Source organism: Protopterus annectens, chromosome 13.part0 (assembly GCF_019279795.1).
Source record: "Protopterus annectens isolate FY-2018-M chromosome 13.part0, PAN1.0, whole genome shotgun sequence".
Classification (NCBI taxonomy): Eukaryota; Metazoa; Chordata; order Ceratodontiformes; family Protopteridae; genus Protopterus; species Protopterus annectens.
The window spans coordinates 720111992-720134275 of NC_056747.1; the positions used below are offsets into that span (position 1 = coordinate 720111992).

Genomic DNA, 22284 nt, shown 5'->3' on the forward strand with positions numbered 1-22284 from the left:
ACCTTCTCTTGAAGCATGGAGGGTGGATGCTCTTTTATTTCCTTGGAAGGGGATGTTTGCCTATGCATTCCCCCCTTCCCTCTCGTACAGAATCTTCTGCTGAAGATTCAGAAAGAACAACTGCAAATCTTGTTGGTGCTCCACTATTGGTCAAGGCCGCATTGGTTCCCTAAGCACATTAGGACTGTCAGGTTTGAAACTGTTTGTATAGCTTTAATAGCTTAATTACTAAAGCTATCACATGATGGTCAACAGACCCTATAAATGAAGTTAGAATTCGATTTCTAATTGATCTTGATAAAGCTTGGCAATGAGACCAAGCGAAAGCGCTTGATTCAAACTGTTGGGATTTGTTTTTCGTATTTGTTCTTCACGTGGTGGAAGTTTTGTGCTGAAAAGCAAGGTGTTTTAAAAAAGTTATTGACAAGCAATAAAATCGTTTATTCCGTACCTCCGTTGGCTGGTTTTGAGCAGTGGAAAGCTTGCTTTTGTTTTTTGTTGCTTACATCTCGTTTCCCTAAGCACATCATTTAACTAAGGGCAATCACCACAAGTTTACCCTACTGAATGGACCTGCTCACACAGGAGAAGGGAACTCTCATATACCTCCAACTCTCCACCCTGAAACTTACATTGTGGGTGATAGGGCATTAATTCCCTTCAACCATCTTTGCATAGAGGATGTGCTTCAGGTTCTGCAGGGCAGAAAACCAACTACCAGAAAATCCTACCTATCCAAATGGAAGAGGTTTTCTGTTTGGTGTCTAAAACAAAATATCCAGCCAATGACAGTAGACCCCCCAGTGGTTTTGTCTTACTTGTATGAACTGATGAACTCCGGATTGTCATATTCTTCCACTATGGCACATTTGTCTGTCATCTCAGCATGCCTCCCTCTCATCCCCCCCTCTAGCTTCTAGACTAGAAATTGAGCTATTTCTGAAGGGGGTGCTATACCTTAGACCTCAAAGGAAGCCCATTCCACCTCCTTGGGAATCTAAATTTTTTTCTGGAAAAGTTAACCCTACCACCTTTTGAGCCAGCCAAGGACTGTTCTCTCCAACACTGCACATGGAAAACTATTCTTTTGGTGGTCATTACTTCAGCCAGAAGGGTTTCCGAACTACAAGCCCTTATGGCTTCTTACTTCTTTATAGTTTTCCACAAGGACAGAGTCTGTTTACATACTAACCCATCCTTCATGGCCATTGTTGTCAATGAACTTATCCTGAATCAGTCCATCAACCTTCTTTCCTTCACCTCGAAACCCTGCTGAAAGGATCTTTCATTCCTTGGATGTACATAGCCAACTCCGATACTATTTGGCCAAGACCAAATCCATCCATAAATCAGACAGGCTGTTTATCTCCTACCACCCTAGAGCCCCAGGGTCTTCCCATTTCCAAGCAAAGTGTCCCCTCCTGGATCTCCAAGACTATTGCTTTTTGCTGTACAGCCTGTGGCAAAAGGCTTCCCTTCCCAGTTAAGTCACATTCCACTAGGGCAGTGTCTTCCTCTGGGGCCTTCTTTAAGAGCTTGGATACAGCTGAGATTTTAGAAGCAGCCACATGGTCATCTGTCCATACTTTCACTAAACACTACAAGTTGGACATCATGTTTAGGTCCAGGGTGGGATTTGCCAGAGCCATCCTTCATGGCTTTCTGGAAAATACCTCTGTTCCTCCACCTAATTCTTAACAGTATGAGCTTTTGCATTCCCCCTGATGTTATGGATACAGCCGCATATGAATAGAAGGACATAGTATAGTTGTGTAAAATCTTACCATAACTTTAGATGTCCTTTTCTTCTATATGCTGCTGTATATTTTCCCACCCTGCCTTCCCCCTGACACTTGCCTGACTTCTGACTACCCTCTCAGTAGTTGCTGGTTCCAGCAGCATTCAGATCTGAGGTAGGTGCCTGCTGGCATCCGTTTTATTCATGGCATCTGTTTATGGCTGATGATCGCTGAGAGACATGGGACATCACACATACCTTCACAGTAGCAACTATCTTTTGTAAAATGGCCAGATGTACGAGTTTGAGTGTTATGGATACAGCACCATATAGAAGAGCAGGACATATAAAGTTATGGTAAGATTTTACACAACTGTACTGTTCTGCTCCTTCCTGGCAACTGTAGGACATGATTAATGTTATTTACCACATTTTCTGCAGCCTTATTCTAATAAACAGGAGTAGGCACCATCACCTTTTATATAATGGCATATTCTCTTATTCTAGCTGTATGCAGATTGCATATCTTTTGCTACTGTTGCACTTTTGCTTCATGTTCCTGTCAGTCCCATCAGCGAACTGAGCCTGATCATGAAATTTGCTCCAAAGTCGATACCTTGTGGAAATTACATTCTCCCTCCCACTCGTCATCCATTGAATATAGGAGAACCCTCGCCCAGTGATCATAAAGTAGTTCAAATTGTGAAAAACATAGGGAGTATTGGGTTACATCTCTGTATGCAGAGAGGAGGTGGTGCAGACACTTGTGCCACTACCGTTTAAAGTGGTATGAAAATGTCATCAACATGGTTTTAAGAGTAGAATTAAACCTATGCTCAATACCATTTATGTTTATCTAGAGAAGAGTGCAGTCTTTAGCTGCTGTATTCCACAGTGCATCTGCAAACAGTTCATTCAACAGGTCTGACATAAAATTAGGACTGCTTTTTTCGATGCTTCCCATGGAAAGCCTGTCCTTTAAAAAACTTCTGACAGATCTTTTGCCACCTTCTCAGCATGAGTAGAGAACAGAACCACCCCCTCAGGGTACCCAATAGAGTAAAACAGCACTAGTAAGGTAAACCTCATACCTGTGGCTTTGAGTACTGTGAGGCTCCACAGTGTCCATGGCTGCTCTTTGAAACTGTTCCATATAGTATGAAAGGGTATTAAATCAACCTTGGCTTTGTTTCCTGCCTTGCCAGCCTTTTGGCACTGCTCATATGTCTTGCAGTACCTGCCCAAGAAATTTTGCATAAGCCATTTTTGTGCATTTTATGCCCAGGTTTGCTAAAAAAGGAGTATCATGAGTTCTTGCCAAAGGTGTCTGACACTACCAGCTGTTGCACCCCTTCTCCCGAGCTCCCCTTCAGAAGTCCATTCTGTTTTTCTGTAGCCCTTTGCAACCCTTTGTCCCAGTATACATGTGCCCCCAATGGATAATCAGGACCCACCTTGGCAGTCTTTCTCAGGTCATGTAAGGTGGGAACTGATAACTGTGTGTGTCTCACCAATTTCTTTGTGATCCGTCTTCTAGTTCCCCTTTTAAGAGAAGTCCAGTATCTGTTGACAGCTGTGGCTCAGTTTCAGACCTAACGTCCCCTGAAGTAACCCACTTTCAGAATTCATTATTTTTTTGATAGCTGTGGCTTAGATTCAGGCTTACTGTTCCCTACCCTTAAAGTAGCCACATCAGCAGTAACTTTGGGGATATGGGCACTAGCAGGGTCTCATCTCTGCTGCCTTCTCCTTGTGCTTCTCTTCTTGCCTGGCAGCATATAATAATCTGTATGCAAAATAAGGTATTATTGGAATAATTTCCTACATACTTATCTTTGAGGGTATCATCTGACACTGGCACCTGCTTGTTGTCTTTTCCCAGTCCAAGTGAACTATAGTTAGGGCCTTGGGAGGAAAAAAACTTTTCAGATGTCAATATCTGGAGTGGGCTACTGAGACAAGTATTGTTAATTTTTAACAACTGTAGGCTTAATAATAGTTATGTCTAATGTGGTATGCCTCTTAGGGGTTTCTTTTCTTTCCACCAGGATAGTTTACAGGTCCCTGGGGTAGTTTGGAACAGCCACTGCTTCAGAACAACCCACTACTACCATAGCGCAATGTCTTTTGGCTCTTTCATGAGGCTTTTGTTCCCTACCCTGTCACAGAGGATATTTGGGTCTTCTATCTCCACTTGATAACACGTGAAACCTCTAACTTGGAAGATCCTGGCATGTACTAAAACCAGTGATGTTAAGTTGTCTATCTCGCCTTCATTCTTGCTGTTTGGGATTTGAGCCGATCCTTGGCTCCGACTCAGCCATCTTCAATAGCTCGAGAGTTGTTTACTGGCTCGATGCTACCCCTTATCCCATGATGCCTAGCGATAGCTACCCAGATCTCGTTTGTCGCTTCAGCTGCAAGGTGTGTCATTTTCTGGCTCAGGCTTGTATTTTCAAAATTTTTGTGTAGAAATATATTCTTATACACCATAAAACTATTGGATAAATTCCCCTTCTTAGTTTTATTTACTAGTGTTTGTTGTTGAGTACCTTGTTCTTTTATAGTCCCTTTTAGTAGAACTCGTTTAAGTTAGAGAGTTCTCCCCTCCCCCACTCCCTTCCCAAGGACAGCCGTTTAACTTAGAGGTTCTCCTTTCCTTCTGTTTTTTTGCTATTGTTCATAAAAAAAAGGGGAGTTTGTTTCATATATATTTACATAGTCTGTTGTCTTTGACTAGAGTAGAATTTTTTTCTGTCTGTGTTTCTCTTCTGGTGCTTGGTTCTCTGTGGTTGATATGTCTAAAGAAGCTAAAGTATCTGGATTTAAAAAGTGTGACTCGTGCTGTCAGAAAATGTGTCTGACAGACGGGCACACTAGTTGCGTTTATTGTGTGGGCGCCGTTCACCTGCAGGACTCTTGTTCTATCTGCCATGCCTTTAGTCCAAGAGTTCTGTAGGAATGGAAGAACAAATTGATCCTTAGGGGTCTGTTAAAACCTCAGGATTCACTGGCAAAGAGTTCACAGCCAGTGAATTCCCCAAAATCCTCTAAACCGTCGGCTCCACTTTTGGAGCCGACTCCGGTACAGGATTTATGGAGTATGTCGGTTCCAGCTGGCACCAACAAGACAACTCCTCCGTCGGCTCCATCGGATGTTTCAGAGCCGTCTTGGAGCCATAAAAGGCTGAGGTCCCCTTTGTTAGAGTCAGTTAATTCGGCTCCTGGCTCTTCATTACTGCAAAGTGAACGTAGCCACCATTCTTCACACTCCTCTCGATCCTCTAGGCTGTCGGATCATGATGTGGAGAGAGTAGTAAGTAGGTTGCTAAAATCACAGGCACTAGCTAAAATGTTGTCTAGCCCTCCTCAACAGGTATCGGCACCATTCACCTCCCTTTCTGTTCCTCCTCCGACTCCATTGAGCTCAGAGCCGGAGTTCGTTTGTGTTCGAGTAGTGGAACCGTTGGCTCCTATAACCATATCTCCTTCGGTTCCGACGTCTGCTCCGATTACCTCGATAGTACCTTTGATCAAGGGATCTGGACGCCGGGGCTCCCTCATCAGCTCCAAGGGGGCGAGTGGCATCGGACCCTTGTCCGACCCCATTCTCCCTCTCCGAGCATCGGCGCAGGTGAGCTCTGTTCCAATATCTGCTTCGGAGCCGCCCCCTCGGCGCGGAGAAAGATTCCTATTTCTTCGTAACCGAGCTTTCTCTGCCTCGAGGCAGAGACGCCTTTGAAGTCATGCGGAGTGTGCTGTCCCCCAAGTCAGCACCACTACCAGCCCCACCAGCTCCGTCCCCCGTAGTCTGTGCCAACCTCTGCTCCCCCTCCAGACCCCAAGTGTAGGGAACCGATGCTCCAGGACACCACATTGGGGGTTTCCTCTTCTTCCGAGGCCTCCTCTGATCACTCAGAGGTGCCCCCTTGGAAGAAGTGCAAAAGGAAGCACATTGACTCCCCTGGGTCTGTCACTTCTGATACAGACTTAAATGAATCAGAAGGGTCCCCAAGATCCCCCTCTGAAGATGTTTCCTTCCCAGACATCCTGGAAATGCTTAGGCAGAGGGGGAACTGGAATCCCCTAGCCCCTACTGAGGATGAGTCTGTATTCCTGGATGCTTTCAGTTCCCAACCTTCCACCTGCTGGGTTTCTCTGCCTTTCGACCCACTTATGTCCGTAGTGGCTCGAAAGGCGTGGTCAGCTCCGGACACAGTGGAACCATCTCCAAGGAGACCTGGTAAATTTATTACAGCTCCCCAGGGTAAACAATTCCTTTCTAAAAGTGTGCCCGTTGATGCCATGGTGGTAGCAGCAGCCACCAAAAAAGAGTTAGCGGAGACCTCTTCATCTGTTCATCCCCCTAACAAGGAGTCTAGGTCGATGGACAGGTACGGAATGCAAATGTTTGCTTCAGCGACCTTCTCCATGAGGTCACAGAACTATTTGTCATTTTACTCGACTTTAAAGGGATCTCCTTAAAGAGCTTGGAGATACCCTTCAAGATCCTACAGCTGAAGGGAGCACAAGCCAAAGTAGCTTCCCAGCTAGCGACGCTTAATTCTGTACTTAACTCCTCCATGAGGCTCATTTCCTATGCAGCCGATGGAGTGAGTAGAGCCGCGGGCACAGGTGTAGCCCTTAGGAGGCATGCGTGGATGTGGCTGTGTCACTTTGCGGAACCCTTTCGAGCGTCCTTCACCAATACCCCCTTTGATGGCTCCTTTCTCTTTGGGCCACAGATGAGACACATTGATTAGGTGTGAGCAAGAAGGCAAGACTCTCTCTGCCGTGGGATTCCGTTTTTCCACTCCCTCTAGACCTTAGCCCAAGGGTCAGAAGAGTGGGAAGATGTGGTTCCGTAAATCTCAAGGAGCCTTATCTGACACGCGTAGTGATTTTTCCACCAGAGGCAGAGGGGGAAATAATAATAATAGATGCCGCCCTCATGGCAGAGGGGGTCCACAGAATCAGGGCAACAGAGAATCTTTCTTTGATAAGCCCTTCCAGCATCCCTGAAGGGTGGCCCGGCTGCTCACCTCTGGAAGCAGTCGGGGGAAGACTTTCACTGTACCCAAAAGCCTGGCAAAATTTAACAAGAGACAGATGGGTACGGTCCATTATATCCGGAGGTTACAAAATTCCCTTCCATCAACCCTCCCTTACAGTCAAAGAAGACCCTACCAGATGTTCCACCCAATCTGAAGGAGCAAGCAGTAGTAGAAGTTTCAAAACTGCTAGAAAAAAGAGCCATCCAGGAAGTCCCCGCAGACCAGCATGGATCCAGAACTTACTTAAGGTTCTTTTTGGTACCAAAAAAGACAAGGGACTGGAGACCGATTCTGGATCTCAGCAGACTAAACAAATCTGTACAAAGAAAGTTTGGGATAGTCACGCTACAGTCCATTCTACCCTTCCTGGGTCAGGACAATTGGATGTGCTCGACAAATCTTCAGGACGTGTACTACCATATCAAGATGGACAGATGCTCCAGGAGATTTCTTCGCTTTCGGGTGGGAGCCAGTCATTACCAGTTCAGAGCTCTGCCCTTTGGTCTCACCACAGCCCCCAGGGTGTTCACCAAATGCATGGCAGTGGTCACGGCTCACCTGAGACATCAAGGATTCCAGGTGTTTCCATGTCTAGACGACTGGCTCCTCACTGCTACCACCAGGCATCAACTCCTACAAGCGCGGGATTATACAATCACATCCTGCACCCAGCTAGGTATTACAATAAATTTTTAAAAATCTGCCTTGTTGCCCTGTCAGTCTATCACTTACATAGGAGCAGACATAAACACAAGGGATATGTTCGCACGGTGCCACTAGAAAGAGTGTCCACAATTCGTCAACAAGTGCAAATCCTAATGCAGAGCAAAAGGATCCAGGTCAGGTATGTCCTTCAAACTCTGGGCTCCATGGCAACTGCCATTCTTCTACTCCTACTAGATCGCTTCCACATGAGAATTCTTCAGTGGCTTCTTTTCACGCAGTGGTCTTTCCAAGAGCTACATGTCTCACATGATCCTGATCACGGAGGCATGCAAAAGACACCTTTCTTGGTGGATGGTCTCCCCACTAGTTACTCAGGGCAGACCTGTCATACAACCCCTTCCAGTAGCCACAGTGACGACAGATGCCTCCCTGATAGTTTGGGGGGGGGCATTATCTGGGCAGGACAGTCCAAGGCACTTGGCAACCTCAGGAGTATCATCTGCACATATGACCTAGAAATGAGAGCCTTGCTCCTATTATTGCAAGCTCTTCAAGACTCTCTTCCTTCCAGGACCATTGCAATTCAAACAGACAACATGTCAGTGGTGTGGTACATCAACAAACAGGGCAGAACCAGATCCTACCCCCTGTGTCGAGAAGCACTCAGATTTTGGCAGTGGTCGATTTCCTCCCAACGTTTTCTGATTGAGACGCACATCCCTGGGAGATCCAACGTCATAGCGGACAGGCACAGCAGAGCTGTCCTCATGCCTCACGAGTGGTATCTGAATCAAGAAGTTGCAGATCTTATTTTCCGCAAATGGGGACAGCCTTGCTGCAATCGTTTTGCCACCCCCTTCAACAGCAAATGCAGCATCTACTTCTCCCTTCTTCCGCTTCCAGGTCACATACCCAGAGACGTTCTAGTTCACGATTGCCCTCAGGGACTTCTTTATACTTTTCCTCCGTTTCCCCTGATACAGAAACTCATACTGAAAGCAAAATCGTTGGGTTGCAAAATGATCCTCATTGCCCCCTACTGGCCTCGACAGATATGGTTTCCATTCCTGCACCATTACCTTCTCGACCAGCCCTGGACTCTGGACCCAATTCCAGATCTCTTGATTCATCAATCAGGCGGGTTGCATCAGTCCCTCCAAACTCTCCAGCTCACAGCTTGGTTGCTCCACTTCTAACCTTAGCCAGGCTTCCCAGCATTTCCCCAGCAGTCCGTGAGATTATCGTCTCCTCTCATAAGTCTACAATGAGAAAAACTTATGCTAGCAAATGGAAACGTTTTTCATGTTGGGCAGAGTCTAGGAATGTGGATCCCTTCTCAGCCCCAGCCCACGAAATTCTGGAATTCCAAGCACAACTGTTTCACTCCGGGGCCGCTTCCGTTACAATTAGGGTACAATTAGCGGCCATTTCTAATTTTCATATTGGTTTGTCAAATTCTAACATTATGTCTCATAAGCTCTGTAAAGCTTTTTTGAGAGGAACATCTCTTCTTAGACCTCCAGTGAGAGATCCCCATCCCCCTTGTGACCTTAATTTAGTCCTAACTTCCTTAATTCTGCCCCCTTTTGAACCAGCAGCATCCTGCTCCATCAAGTTTCTATCTTGGAAGGCACTCTTTCTGGTAGCTATCACTTCAGCTAGGTGTGTCTCAGAACTACCTGGTGTTTCATAAGGACAGAGTTGCTCTGAGGACTAATCCTTCATTTCTTCCTAAAGTCTGCTCAGAAAATAATTTAAACCAATCTGTAGATCTCCCTGTGTTATTCCCAAATCATAGCAGCAAGGCAGAATACAAACTTCACCAATTGGACGTTCATAGACAATTGCGTTTTTACCTACACAGAACTAAAGAAATAAGAAAGTCAGACCAATTATTCCTTTCTTATGCCTTAAACAAACAAGGTCTCCCAGTTTCCAAGGTGACCTTATCCAGATGGTTGTCCCACACTATTACTTTTATTTACCAGTTAAGGAATAAAGAGTTACCAATTAAACCGAAAGGTCATTCTACGAGGGCATTAGCCACCTCCGTAGCCTTTCAGTCTAGGTTGCCCATGGATTCCATCTGTGCAACTGCCACATGGGCAAACCCTCATACCTTTTTTTCTCATTACAAGGTGGATATGGTCTCCCGGAGCAGAGCTGACTTTGGTTCCACTGTTCTGAAGAGTCTGTTCCACTGAGCCACCCAGGGTGTTAGGTGCTAGGGACGCTGTCCCAAACAGCAAGAATGAAGGCGAGATAGACAACTTAACATTAAGAAGTTATGTACCTACCATAATGTTCCATGTTAGTTGTCTTCATCTCGCCTTCTTTCTTGCGTCCCTCCCTCCGTCCCCTGACCTAGTGGATCGAGAGGAGTCCCTTTTTTCACTGGCTGAGTATTCTTTTATTGTTATTCTTCTGGCCAGGTCTTCCTAATCTATTCTAGATATTAGAATGCATGGAACAACCAGTTTTTCGATAACTGGTTTCTCTCTTATTATGTCTGGATTAGCTATTTCAAATGAGATCTGGGTCGCTATCGCTAGGCATCATGGGATAAGGGGTAGCCTCGAGCCAGTAAACGGCTCTCAAGCTATTGCAGATGGCTGAGTCGGAGCCGAGGATCAGCTCCGATCCCAAACAGCAAGAAAGAAGGCGAGATGAAGACAACTAACATGGAACGTTATGGTAGGTGCATAACTTCTTATTATTTCCCCTTGAGGTTGTGGAATCTCCTATAATGCCTTAGATTGCCCCCATGAGTTCCATTGTACTCGTTTAAAGTGCTAGGTGTAATCTTTTAAAATGCCTTATATACAGAAGATGTATTCTTTTTTTTTTTGCAGGGGATCCTTTTGACGAAGCTTTGTTTGGTCTAAACCTGGCTAGCTTATGGTTTTTCTTCCTTTTTTCCTTATTCTCCTTCCAGCACTCACGTTCTGCGGAAGCTGAAGGAACAAAACTCTGTACCACCTTCGTCATTGTCTTAACTGAGTGATGTTTACCGGGAAAAATGAAACCACATTTATTTAAGAAAGAAAGAAAGCCAGCTCAGAAAGTATTTATACTTGGGATAAAGTAGCCAGCACTCCTCATACACAGGGCTATGTCCTGTACATGACCCCTACTTATTTAACTGCCTCTTAAATGTCTACATATCGTGGGGGGGGGGGCGCAGACTGCTAACAATGAACTGACTTTGAGTTTTAAGCATTTCTCACTTTTCTGAAGTATTACCTGACAAAAAAAAATTGCTTGACTCCTCTCCCAACCAGGTCCGTGATGTTCCTCCCCATCCTTGTTGCTTTGTGAAACATCTTATCATTTAGGACATCAGTTAGCTTTCTTTTGACATTATCTACTGCCCTGTCCCTGTTTGGAGAATGTTGTACACTTCAGGGGAATCTGACATTAAAGGCGTCTGGCTGCAGGAACAGATAGAACTAAGGCTGTCAGCATTAGGACATCTAACTCATTCTTTCAGTCCCTTAATTAAGCAGCCTTTTAGAAGGCTTCAATTTTATATGAGTATTAAAATTCCTTCTCTTTTAGCTACCAACGTTCTGTGAAGTACTGTATCGTGATCCTGACACCTCCCATGCATAGGTTTCTTTCTAGTCTGCCTAACTAGTGATGTAGTTGTGGAAGTAAATCAAGACCAACTGGAAAATACCTTTGCTGTAAGGCTTTGTGTTGTCAACTGTCAACATGAAATTTAGCGTTTTAAGAACTCTGTCAGCCTGTACTGTAAATTATTTTCTTTAGCCTTCACTGGAATGAAAATGTGAGACTAAAAAACTAGATCGACATTTATGAAAGGGCACTACAGTTTGTCATGCACCTTTCGCACCTTGAAAGCATCTCATGTGAACTGCCCGTCATCTCCTTGAGAAATCTAACTTTCATTTTGTCGTTTCCCGTCACTCTTCTGTTTAAAGTGTTCTATTTTTGGTCTACCTTCCTATGTGGATATTTTGTTTTTGTTGCTCCTGTATAAATAACAGATTTTTAGAAGCCATTCAGTAATTATGCCTGATCTGCCTCTCTTCCCAGTAATCTGGCAATTCTTGCATCTCTAGTATTCTTGAAAAAAATACTCTGCCATTTCTACTCGTTTTGCCATTTTCTTCTCTTGGGGTGTCTTAGCCTCTTGGAAGAACTTTGTTGCCTTTTTGTGGCATCAAAGAAGGTGGTATAAACTTATGTTCCTCCCTTCTACTTCTACAAGCTTTCCTCATTTTGCTACTTGTGGCCTGCCTTGAGTATATCTTTTAACCAAGTTGGTTCTTTCCTTTTTCCATATTTCCTTATGCTGAATTCCATTCTCTTCATTTGTTAATGTAGTCCCACAACTCCACTTCTACTGTTTTTCTTCCCTTTTAGTCATTGTAGTGTTTCATATCAGATTGAAGCTTTCCCTGTTGTAATTCCTGTTTTGTGATCTTATGTTGTTCTGGTATCACTGTAGTGAAGATAAATCTCTCACAGTGGCATTGTCTGTGCTGGCTTTCAGATCTCTTTCTTTAACTAAAGTTGCCTTTCTGCTGTGGTCGGACCTAATGATATTTTGTCTCGCAGTTAGAAACTTCGCTGACAGTTTCTGCCAAGGCTTCTTTTGTTTTGCAATATGTTATGCAAGATGTACACAAACTTTAATGAAAATTTAAGCGTTTATGATTTAAGATCTTATACTAGATGTATCTAGAAGTGATAATTTCTGAACTGCAAGCATTGATGTGCTTCTCTACTGTGTTCCACTCTAGTACCATTGAAATCCAAGCAGTCATTCATATCAGAAGTTTGATTTTTTTTGTTTTGTTTTTTGCATTCACAGTGAATCAGTTAATATAGTAGCATTCTTTCTAAAACAAGAAAATAAAGGGAGAATGACTTGTACTCCTTGGATGTCCCTAAAGCCATTTGATATAACTGTTAGTACAAGAGGTTTCAGATGGTTAGACCACGTCTTCATGATTCTGACAGGTCAAACAAGTCCTACCTGTCACAAAACAGACTTAGAGTGGCCAATATACTGCATCCCTTTTTTTCCCCTATGATAGCTGAGCAAAACCTCTAAGAAAGATTATTTATTTCTTTGTATTTGTATTTGTTTTCCGGGATAGAGCAGTGATTTCCACGGACCTTTTTCAGATTCAGCCTGCGAGCAGCGTCTGGTTAAATAATTTTGTCAAAGTCCTACAATTAGGCGATGGAACTTTAATAACAGATTTTTGGGAACCTCTAACAGAGATCATTGCACTTCTGACATTTGCTTTTTAAGAATGTGCCTGTACAGCACATCTAGGGCTTCATTATGGATTACTGTGCATGTATTCATATAAAACATTGCAAGCTAAATGTTCCCAAGTCTGAAAGCCTAACTGATTTTGAAAGTACTTTCCTAAGAGGTTATTGCCATGAAAGTATACCTCCTTGCTTTCTTCTTAGGGATGGCACAAGTCTTGAGATCCTTTTGCAAGGGCTGTGTTTGCATAGGAATAGTGCTGCTGTATGAAGTATGTACCATTCCTATATATTTCAGATGCTTCTGAGGCAGTTCTGCTACCTGCTCATTGTTCCCATATAATGGTTTGTCTTTTGTCCTAATAAAATCATCCATGTAGCAATTTGAAATATTTGCAGTTTTTAGGTTTCACTGTTAGTTGTTTCTTAGTAGAATAATTGAAGAGGAAGTAACATTAATCCTTATGCAAGCGTAATTACCAGTAGCATGAGACTGTGCTTGAACTTAGAGGCTGAGCACTACCTGACATTGAGTTGAATTCAGTTGCTTTACTGCCTCGAGTCCCTTTCATGGCGATCTAGTGTTGTGGTGCTTTCTCATACAACCTTTCTGTACTTTGATACTGTCAACATTTTAGCAAAAATGTTTTGTAGGAGACCACTGATAATACAGCTGACCAATCACAGGCAGCTCTAGACCCCAAGGCTGTCTACAATGTATGTTGATGATTCAACATCTAGTGGCCACTTCTGTGCTTCCCTTCCCGCCTATCCACCAGGGTGTTCTCTACCTTGCATCTCATTTCCACAGTCCCTATTCATATGCAACTCCCTTGTGATATGCTCATTTAGGAGCCTTCTAAACTTCAGGAGGGTTGTGTAAAGGTTTCACCATGAAATTTAATTCACATGCCTGTGTTAAAGTTTATCAGTTAGCAGAATTAAAAGTCTGACTGTTTGCTGTTCTGAATTGCTATTTTCTGAAAGTCAAATGCCAGAACATTATGTTGAAAACTATTTGCTGAAAATGCTAGTTTGATAGTATAAGTACTTATTTATTTCTCTTTGCGTATGCAGTCATTACTATACATAATATAACAAGACCCATTTCTTTTTCTGTGTATTACTGTGTAGGTCAGTTACAGATCCCAGAGATGGAAAGAGAGTCGCGCTTAAAAAGATGCCCAACGTCTTCCAAAATCTGGTCTCTTGCAAAAGGGTCTTCCGTGAATTGAAGATGCTGTGCTTTTTTAAGCATGATAATGTAAGCTACCTTGCAAGATTCATAAGTGATATGTTATTTATTATATATGGAAGTGTTTTATTTCTGTATGTTTGAGTTTTTTTAAGGTCTGCTGTTTGTTGTCTGCTTTAAGTGCAGAATTTTGTCAAATTGCATTGCTGTTACATTCTAAAAGTACTTGGCAAAATTGTTTTAACTGCCACTGTAAAATAGTTTCAACTGCCATTATTTTTGGAAAATGTGTCATTATCCCTGTTTTCATGGTGTCTGGTAAGGTTATAAACCTTATTCCATGGGTAGACGCTGGCTCCACTATATTTTTCTTTTCTTTCTCCATGTGTCCTAAGTCTTGCCCAATGGGTCCTCATCCTTTACTCCACTGCCTTGTCTGAGCCACTCCCATGGCTGGAGCCAGGCATCTCCAACCTGGGCAGAGACCCCCTATGACCCATCTGTTTCATGACTGGAGAACCTCATCTGCCCATTTAGTCCCCTGAGGAGAGAGAGAGAGAGAGGGACAATAAGTAGGGTGTATGCCTATGTGCTGGACCAAGTAAACTCCTGTCTAACCCCCTGGAACACTCAACCCCTTTGCTAGGCCCCTTCACCTCCAAAGTCCCGCCTACTGTGTGAGCTGTGCACCCTGAGCAGGCTAGCTCTCGGAAGTTATTACTCAAAGTACACCCACTGGGTGTCACCCAAGCAGTGAGAGACAGCATTAGGTGAGCCTTCAACAGATACTTATTTCCATAACCCTCCCCCATTCTACCCCCTCCAGCCCCTATGCCACCAACCAAAAATGGGTTGTCTAGTTTGCAGTCAGGGCTTCATCCATCTGTGCCATAAGGTTAGGCTGTGTGACTCCCCTGTTTTCCCCCTGAAGTTATAAGATGCATCCCAGCAACTTGAGAACTTACACAAGCACTACCCATTCCACTTCACCTTTGAGTGCCAGTTTATTCATTTCACTTCTTGAATTAACAACAGTGGGTTAGCCTGGGTGTGCACTGATAAGTTGTAGTTCATTTTCTGAAGAGAAACCCATGTCCATAATGTGGTGGATAATTTTTTTTTTTTATGATTTAGAAGTTTTTTTTTTTAATTGAACTATGCCAGCTTATTTTAAAAGTAACAGAAGATCTAATGTCAAAGAGGCCCATTGGGCGCTGTTCTCTGGAATTAGGCTAAATCATGAAGTATCTCAGCAAGTAGAATCTGCCTTTTATTTCACTATCCACCTCCAGTTAATTTCCTGCCATGAACACTTGAGTAAGAATAAACATAGCCCCAGATTGCATTCACTGTCTTTTGGGGGGAGGGGAGGGTAATATTCTTGTACAGGAGCAATTTCTGCTATTCAGAATTTGTCATCTTCATTTTATTATCATTTAGCATTTTATGTGCAGAGTTTTTATTTTTTTCCCTTTTCTTAAAGTTTGAGCCTAGGCTTTTATCTTCATGCAGATCCACTCTCTCTCCCAAGTGTGCTTGTGTTGGGTAAATCTATCTCATTCATACTCTCTCGCACGCACACACGCAAACACAAATGCGCAGTACTTGTTAATGCTTAAAAGCAGATAGCAATATGGTCTGGAGTTTGGTATACAGGAATTTTAACAAGGCTGCTAAGATGTGACACGAACATTTTTTTTTCATATAGAAGGCCCTTGAAGCCTCCAAAAACTTAGTACATTAAGACTCCCCTGTTACTGGACATTGCACCAGTTCTGGTAGTCCTAGAATGTCTAAAAATAAATTCCAAAAATAAATTGCTTTTCTTAAGTCTGCTTTAGAGTTAAACTTCTCCCGTTCAAAAGATAAGGTAAGAAAATAGTTAAATTGGAAAAATGCTTAAAGTATGGAGTCATTCCCCAAAACGTTTTCTTGGGAAGAGCCCTCAGGACAAGTGAGGAACAAGTGTAAGCTTCCTGTGTTTGTTGTAGCTAATCCACTAAGGGATGACTTCCTTCATTTGTGCTGAGTCATCTTTCTTTTTCCCCGCCTCCTTTTCAGATCTCTCTTTAATCCCTCAGCTTGACAGCAACTGATTGAGAGTAGATGTAAGAATACCTCAAAGCCTTCAAACTGCTAGGGCTTATACACCCCCCCCCCACCCCAATCATGTGTTTGGGTTTGGGGCATCTTTGTAAAGTTCTGTTTCCATTCCTGGTATTTTTCACCAGAACTTTGCCTCACATTATTGCCATTAACATCAGCCTTACAGACCACCACCTGCCCAAGCATTAGACCAGTGTCTGCTGTACTAACACTGGTATACAAGTTTTGGTATAGCCTAAATTATTACAAGTGCTATTCCAGCATTCACCAGAGTATAGATGTTCACTTTGACGTTTCAGTTTACCCAGCATTGGTGTAATTGACAGAAGTGAGTTGACATCAGTATACTGTGGTGTGGTGCTCCCTAGTAACTGTTGTGAGTCTTTAAAGCTGAGTAATGTGAGAGGAGGAACTTGCACACTTGTCCAGAATGAAGGATACCATACTGCCCTTCCTCATACCATCTGTTGTACCACTGCTACTAATTATCTCATCTTGGAGACTGCTCCCCCCTCCTTTTTTTCCTCTTGCATCATCCCATGGCCTTCCTATCTAGCCCCTGTATCCTTATCAGGTCTACCAGCTGCTCCTGATCAGAATGGACTTTTTCCAGTTTTTTGCTGGGACTGGTCAAGAAATCTGAGTGTTCTGGGGGAGAGGAAGAAGACACTATTAAAGAAATTGGAGCACTGAAGAGCAAGGCTGTAACTGGAGAGATGTTGGCCTCTCATAGAGAAGGAGTTGTATGACCTGGAGTATAGATTCCTAGTGAGTATTAGCCAGAAACTGTATAGAGGAAATCTTAAAATGCCAGAAAGTGACATGTCGATTACCAGGACCATGGCAGTGGTTCTGTTTGTTACCAGGAAGGCCTAGAAACACTCTTATACTCAGCCTGACACAAGCTTAGGCACAGGGACAAGAGAACTGTAAGGACTGCTTTCTTTGAATGTCTTTTTGAAACTGAACTGTGCTAATTTGTGTTTTTGTGTTAACATACAGTATTAAAGGGCACTATAATTGACTGTTTCCAGAGTGAGTTGCATACTACAGTGGTGCTGTTCAACAGTCAGCAATTATACCAAACTAAAGTTTTTGTGTTCCTACTTTGCTTCTTGCATTGACTGTACCTATTGTGTTAGTTTTCCCAATTGTGTGCAAGAAGAGAGACTTGTATGTGCACTTACTAAGAAACTGTTACCTTTTGTCAAAATGTGGTTTCTCTTCTGAATAACCATAGTGCGAAGATGTAATAATATTTCTGAGTTATAGGTTCATAGGCAAGTACTAGGCTAGATGCCCTTGCAGGCCATTTTAAACCTTGCCAATTTCCCGTTCATTTCATTTGGTGTTAGATTGGCCTTACTCATTCCATGCTGTGACAATTGGAATGAGTGTGCTTTACATCAAAATATGCCTGATACACAGGAGTAAATGGAGGTTTTACAGGCCAGTGATGCAACTGTGCAAAATGTAACTGTATTTGAAAGTGAGAACTCTGCACTTAAATGTTCTAAGAGTGCTGATATACATGATAGTGTAGAGCAGAACTTGTGTGCATCTTTTAAAAAAAGTGTGCGTATGTATGTATGTATGTATATATATATATATATATATATATATATATGTGTGTGTGTGTGTGTATTATGTATATGTATGTATATATAAAATTATATAGGGGGAGAGAGAGAGAAGGAATACTCTGCTCTTAAGGAGCAAAGGGACAAGAAGAAGGGAACATACATGAGAGACACTGTTACCCTGACTTTCTTGCAGAAATATTTAATGTTAGCTGAGAATGTAGGAATGCTAAGATAGGAATGCTAAGACCGACAGAGAAGAGCTGTCTGAACTGTTTTAGTGGTATAAATAGATAAAGTCTTGACTACTGCCCAGCTGACTCAAGTTCATTTAGTGGCTCTGTCAACTGATGGAGCAGTAGGAAAGGAATGGATGTGTGGTTTGGTGGCCATTCCCTGCAGCGATCCATGGTGGAGGCTGGGAATGCTGTATTGGGGGGTATAGCTTAAGGACGTAAGAGTGGTGGACATGGTCGAGCTGCCACAAAGGAGGGGGTGATGCACTGCATGCCCATCCTCCCCTGAGAGCATCACCATGTAGCTGTATTAGGAGGCATAATTGTGGGTGTGGCATAACAAAAAACATCAGGTGGAATGGACCAGTGCCATCAAAAATTGGAAAAGGTCCATGGCGAGCAGGAGCAGCTGGTAGACCTGGGGAGGATGCAGGGCACTAGATAGGCAGGCCATAGGATGATGCAAGGAGAAAGGGGGGGCAGTCTCCAAGATGAGATAATCAGTAGCAATGGTGCAAAATGAAAGTAAAATGTCTGAAAGTTTTACAAAGTTATGGACTGATCTTGACCAAATAAAGAAATGGCAGAGTAACATATTCAGATATATTGTTGACTTCTTGTCATCATGCTACAGTGCATTACTTTGTTTTCGCTACTCAGTACGGGACATTGTACTTGCAAAAGGGAGTTGGGTAAGCTACACACATCTTGAGGTACATAGTCTCTTTTTTTGACATTATTAATAACAGTGATGTCTGTATATTAATGGTAATGTTGGTTTACTATCATAAGGTTGACATCCACAAGACATTCCAACCTAAAATATTGAAGCATGTTCTAAATGGAATGTCAAAAAGATCAGAATTTCACAAACGCACTTCCTGAAGCGAATTCGACCTTTCTCGAAATCCGTAGACTGTAGTCAAACACTGCATACCACGTGAGGAAACTATGTAGCAGTGGGGCAAGCCCCCCCTGCACCCCCCACACCCCCTGCAGATTAAATATTCCAACTCCGTGATTGCACTACAGTGGGGAAAAGGGCAAATTTCCTAATTCACACTGTACAGTGATCTCTTGTCAGAAGGCCGACCACATCTGTGCGAATGCACAATGCATTCGCTAAACCAAGACTCGCCCGAATGAAGGTTCAACAACACTGTTTCAGCCAACCAAATTTCGGCATCCTGTGGTCGTTGGACCTTCACTTGGAATTCTGATAGTAAACCGGTAATATCTGGAGGGTTGCAGCTTTGGCAGTAGATATTAGTGTTAGGTGTCGCTCCCAAGCTTGACTGATTTAATACACATGTTCAGTGAAAGACGCAGCATAAAGTGTTGTAGATTAATTATCTACACCAACAGTCATTAATAACTCGTGAAATGTATGTCATGCTGCATCAGAGTCTTTCCACTACTCAGTCAGGGCTATCATGCTCACATAAATGCAGTAGGAAAGATGCACATACCCTGAGGTATGCAGATTTGCTTTGTTCGACTGTTGTATTAATGCTAGTAACTTTAGAGTAGTACCCTCAGCAGCAGCTAGCAACGTGACATATGGAAGCTGGCACGAGTGGATGTGTTCACCCAGTGAAAGCAATCACTGTGGAATGCACAGGCTTGAGTAATAGAAAGATGTAAATGTTTTAGGTGAAAGTTGTAAAACGGTAATGGTGTTTTAATATTGAGACTCGTTGTTCATGAACAGTTAAGCATAAACCCAACCACACACAAGATGGAAGTAAAATAAGACAGAAAGGAAGTAGCTAATATGTAGATTTCATGAGCTATACAGCTTTGCCCGCTCACAATTATTAATATTAGCAATATCTGCCCCCTCACAGTTATTAATATTAGCAATGTCAGTATATTAAATAGTATTTCAAGAATGGTACCCTCAACATTAGCTAGCATGGTGGCATGTGGAATTTTGCATAATTTAGTAAATGTACACAGTGAGGCCATCACTTTAGGATGTACAGGTCTAAAGTAATTGGAAAATATTTTTGCAGATGGTTATGGAAGTTATTAAATATTTCCATATTTTTATTAATAACGCAAACATGGAATGCGATAGGCCCCAAACATGACACTGGGTAAGCAGTGGATGTCATCCATTTAAATACATAGCAAGAGCCAATGAAAAATTGAGCTCATGAATATTCATGAAATTAAAACATATCTTTTAAGCACTTAATGATATGTTTTAATTTCATGAATATTCATGAGCTCAATTGTATTTAAATGGATGACTAAAAGGAACTGGACTGTACTGTTTTACACTGAAGAAGGCTGTTTGCCGAAACTAGTCTGTTATTTAAGTATATAAGTATCAAATAAATATATTGAACTCCGTGCTGCCTTGCTGGTCTATTTGGTGCTTTCTACTTGGTTTGGACCGTGCATTCCCTCGTGCATAGGACTTGGTTTGTTAAGCAGTGGATGTTGCACAATTTTAGTGTATTTTTTTGTCTTGGATATAATTGTTTGCTTTAGATACAGGTTATTAATGTTAAAACTATTCTAATATCAAGATTCATTTCTCATTGGTAAGTCTTATATTATTGAGCACTTTGGTATTATCAAGGTGACATGATTTAGTAGGCAGGCACAGTGAAAAATTCACTATGGGTCATACAGGGCTTGAGTTATTGCAGAATGTTTGCAAAAGGTTATGAAAGTGTTACATATTTCCATATTTGTATTAATTATGTAGAAATGAAATGTGTTGCAGTTGTGTTGGAGTTGCATATGCAAGCCAACGGTGTATATTAAAAAATGGCATTATAAAAAGTTGGGCAGTGTGAAGGCTTCCAGAAATATGAATGTTTGATAAAGCAGTTATGAATATTGGCTATATTTTCATACCAGAATTAACATTGTAAAAGCTGTATAGCCTACAACAAAGACATTATGCTGTCCTTTACAGAGCATCATGGTACACAGTTTTGTTACTCACAGTTGCCATCAAACATGCACAGTTCTGTACATTAATTGTTTTCAAATATTGTGAAAATATATATAGTATGCATAAGTTGCAATGATTGCCCAGTATAGCAAAATGGTGACTTGCCATCACTGTTGTTATTCATTACTAGAAAGGTCGTGAGCCGACAGAGTTCACTTGGTAATGGATTGGGTCTATCTTGCATGGTGACAAAAATGTAACCCTTTGTTTGACTGTAATACTGATAAATTTTGGCAGTAAAAAATAACATTTTGTCTACCAAAACTGCAATGCAGCTACAATGTTATGAGAGAGACTTTTGATAATAACAGCAACATATAACTCTTTGTCTAATGAACAGCTGTCACCATAGGTTGGTACTAGGCTATCGGCCCTAGGGCCTATACAAGCCTAGCCATAACAATTCCCTAGCTATTTCTTTCCACACTATTTACTTCCCTGGACCCCTGTCTAGCAGGGCGACTGACGTGATCCCTGGGGTGAATTTCCTTTCTCCCATCCAATCATCAAGGTTCCTTTTGAAGAGGGCCAAGGAGGTGCTCTACTTGACATGTATAGGCAGTCTAGTCTAGAGTCTGGGGAGTCTCTGGGTCAGGAACCTATCCCTCCAGCATGTTTTGTTTATTGTGATGACAAGGTTTAGATCCCTGGAGCGTGTGGCTCTGAGGGATTGGGATTTCTTTTTTTTTTATTTTTTTTTTGGTAACTTGCACTGTTTGAGGTGTTTGCATCGAAATACTCATTTCACTGAATAAGAAGCTAGTTTCACAGTTGATTGTAAACACGTATCACTGAATCACATTTTGCAGATTTCATATACAGTAAATATACCTCTGAAAGTTCAACCAAAACAGAAACGCCCAAAATTAGGGTAAAACCATGAAAATAAAAACGCAAACAGCCACTGAAGACGACCACTGGTAGTGCGGAGAAATACAATACTGACTTTAATTAACAAAATGACTAAGCGCTTTCACCAGTTAATACTGGCTTCTTCAGAGTCATTTTACAATCACAATTAAAACACCTTTATAGTAAATGCCCTATGTTAATAAGCTGACATCACAGTATAGCAACCAATGAACATCCTAATCAACTTTTTAAAAAATCCTATTATTAAATTAAGTTGTAAATAATTTCACTATTCTATCTAAAATTCTTAAAATACACATACTAAATATTAAAGTAAGAAATAATATTTAGTATGTGTATTTTAAGAATTTTAGATAGAATAGTGAAATTATTTACAACTTAATTTAATAATAGGATTTTTTAAAAAGTTGATTAGGATGTTCATTGGTTGCTATACTGTGATGTCAGCTTATTAACATAGGGCATTTACTATAAAGGTGTTTTAATTGTGATTGTAAAATGACTCTGAAGAAGCCAGTATTAACTGGTGAAAGCGCTTAGTCATTTTGTTCATTAAAGTCAGTACTGTATTTCTCCAGTCATTTTGTTCATTAAAGTCAGTACTGTATTTCTCCG

The 22284-nt window shown here is 42.0% G+C and overlaps 1 protein-coding gene across 1 annotated transcript in view; it reads left to right on the top strand.

Moving 5' to 3' along the window:
- The window catches only part of NLK (nemo like kinase), a 1170696-nt gene that overhangs the window by 377397 nt on the left and 771015 nt on the right, over window positions 1-22284 (top strand). Inside the window, exon 2 of the mRNA XM_044054405.1 lies at window positions 13843-13972. Within this exon, the coding sequence (XP_043910340.1) occupies window positions 13843-13972 (130 nt within the window). The remainder of the gene's footprint in view (window positions 1-13842; window positions 13973-22284) is intronic.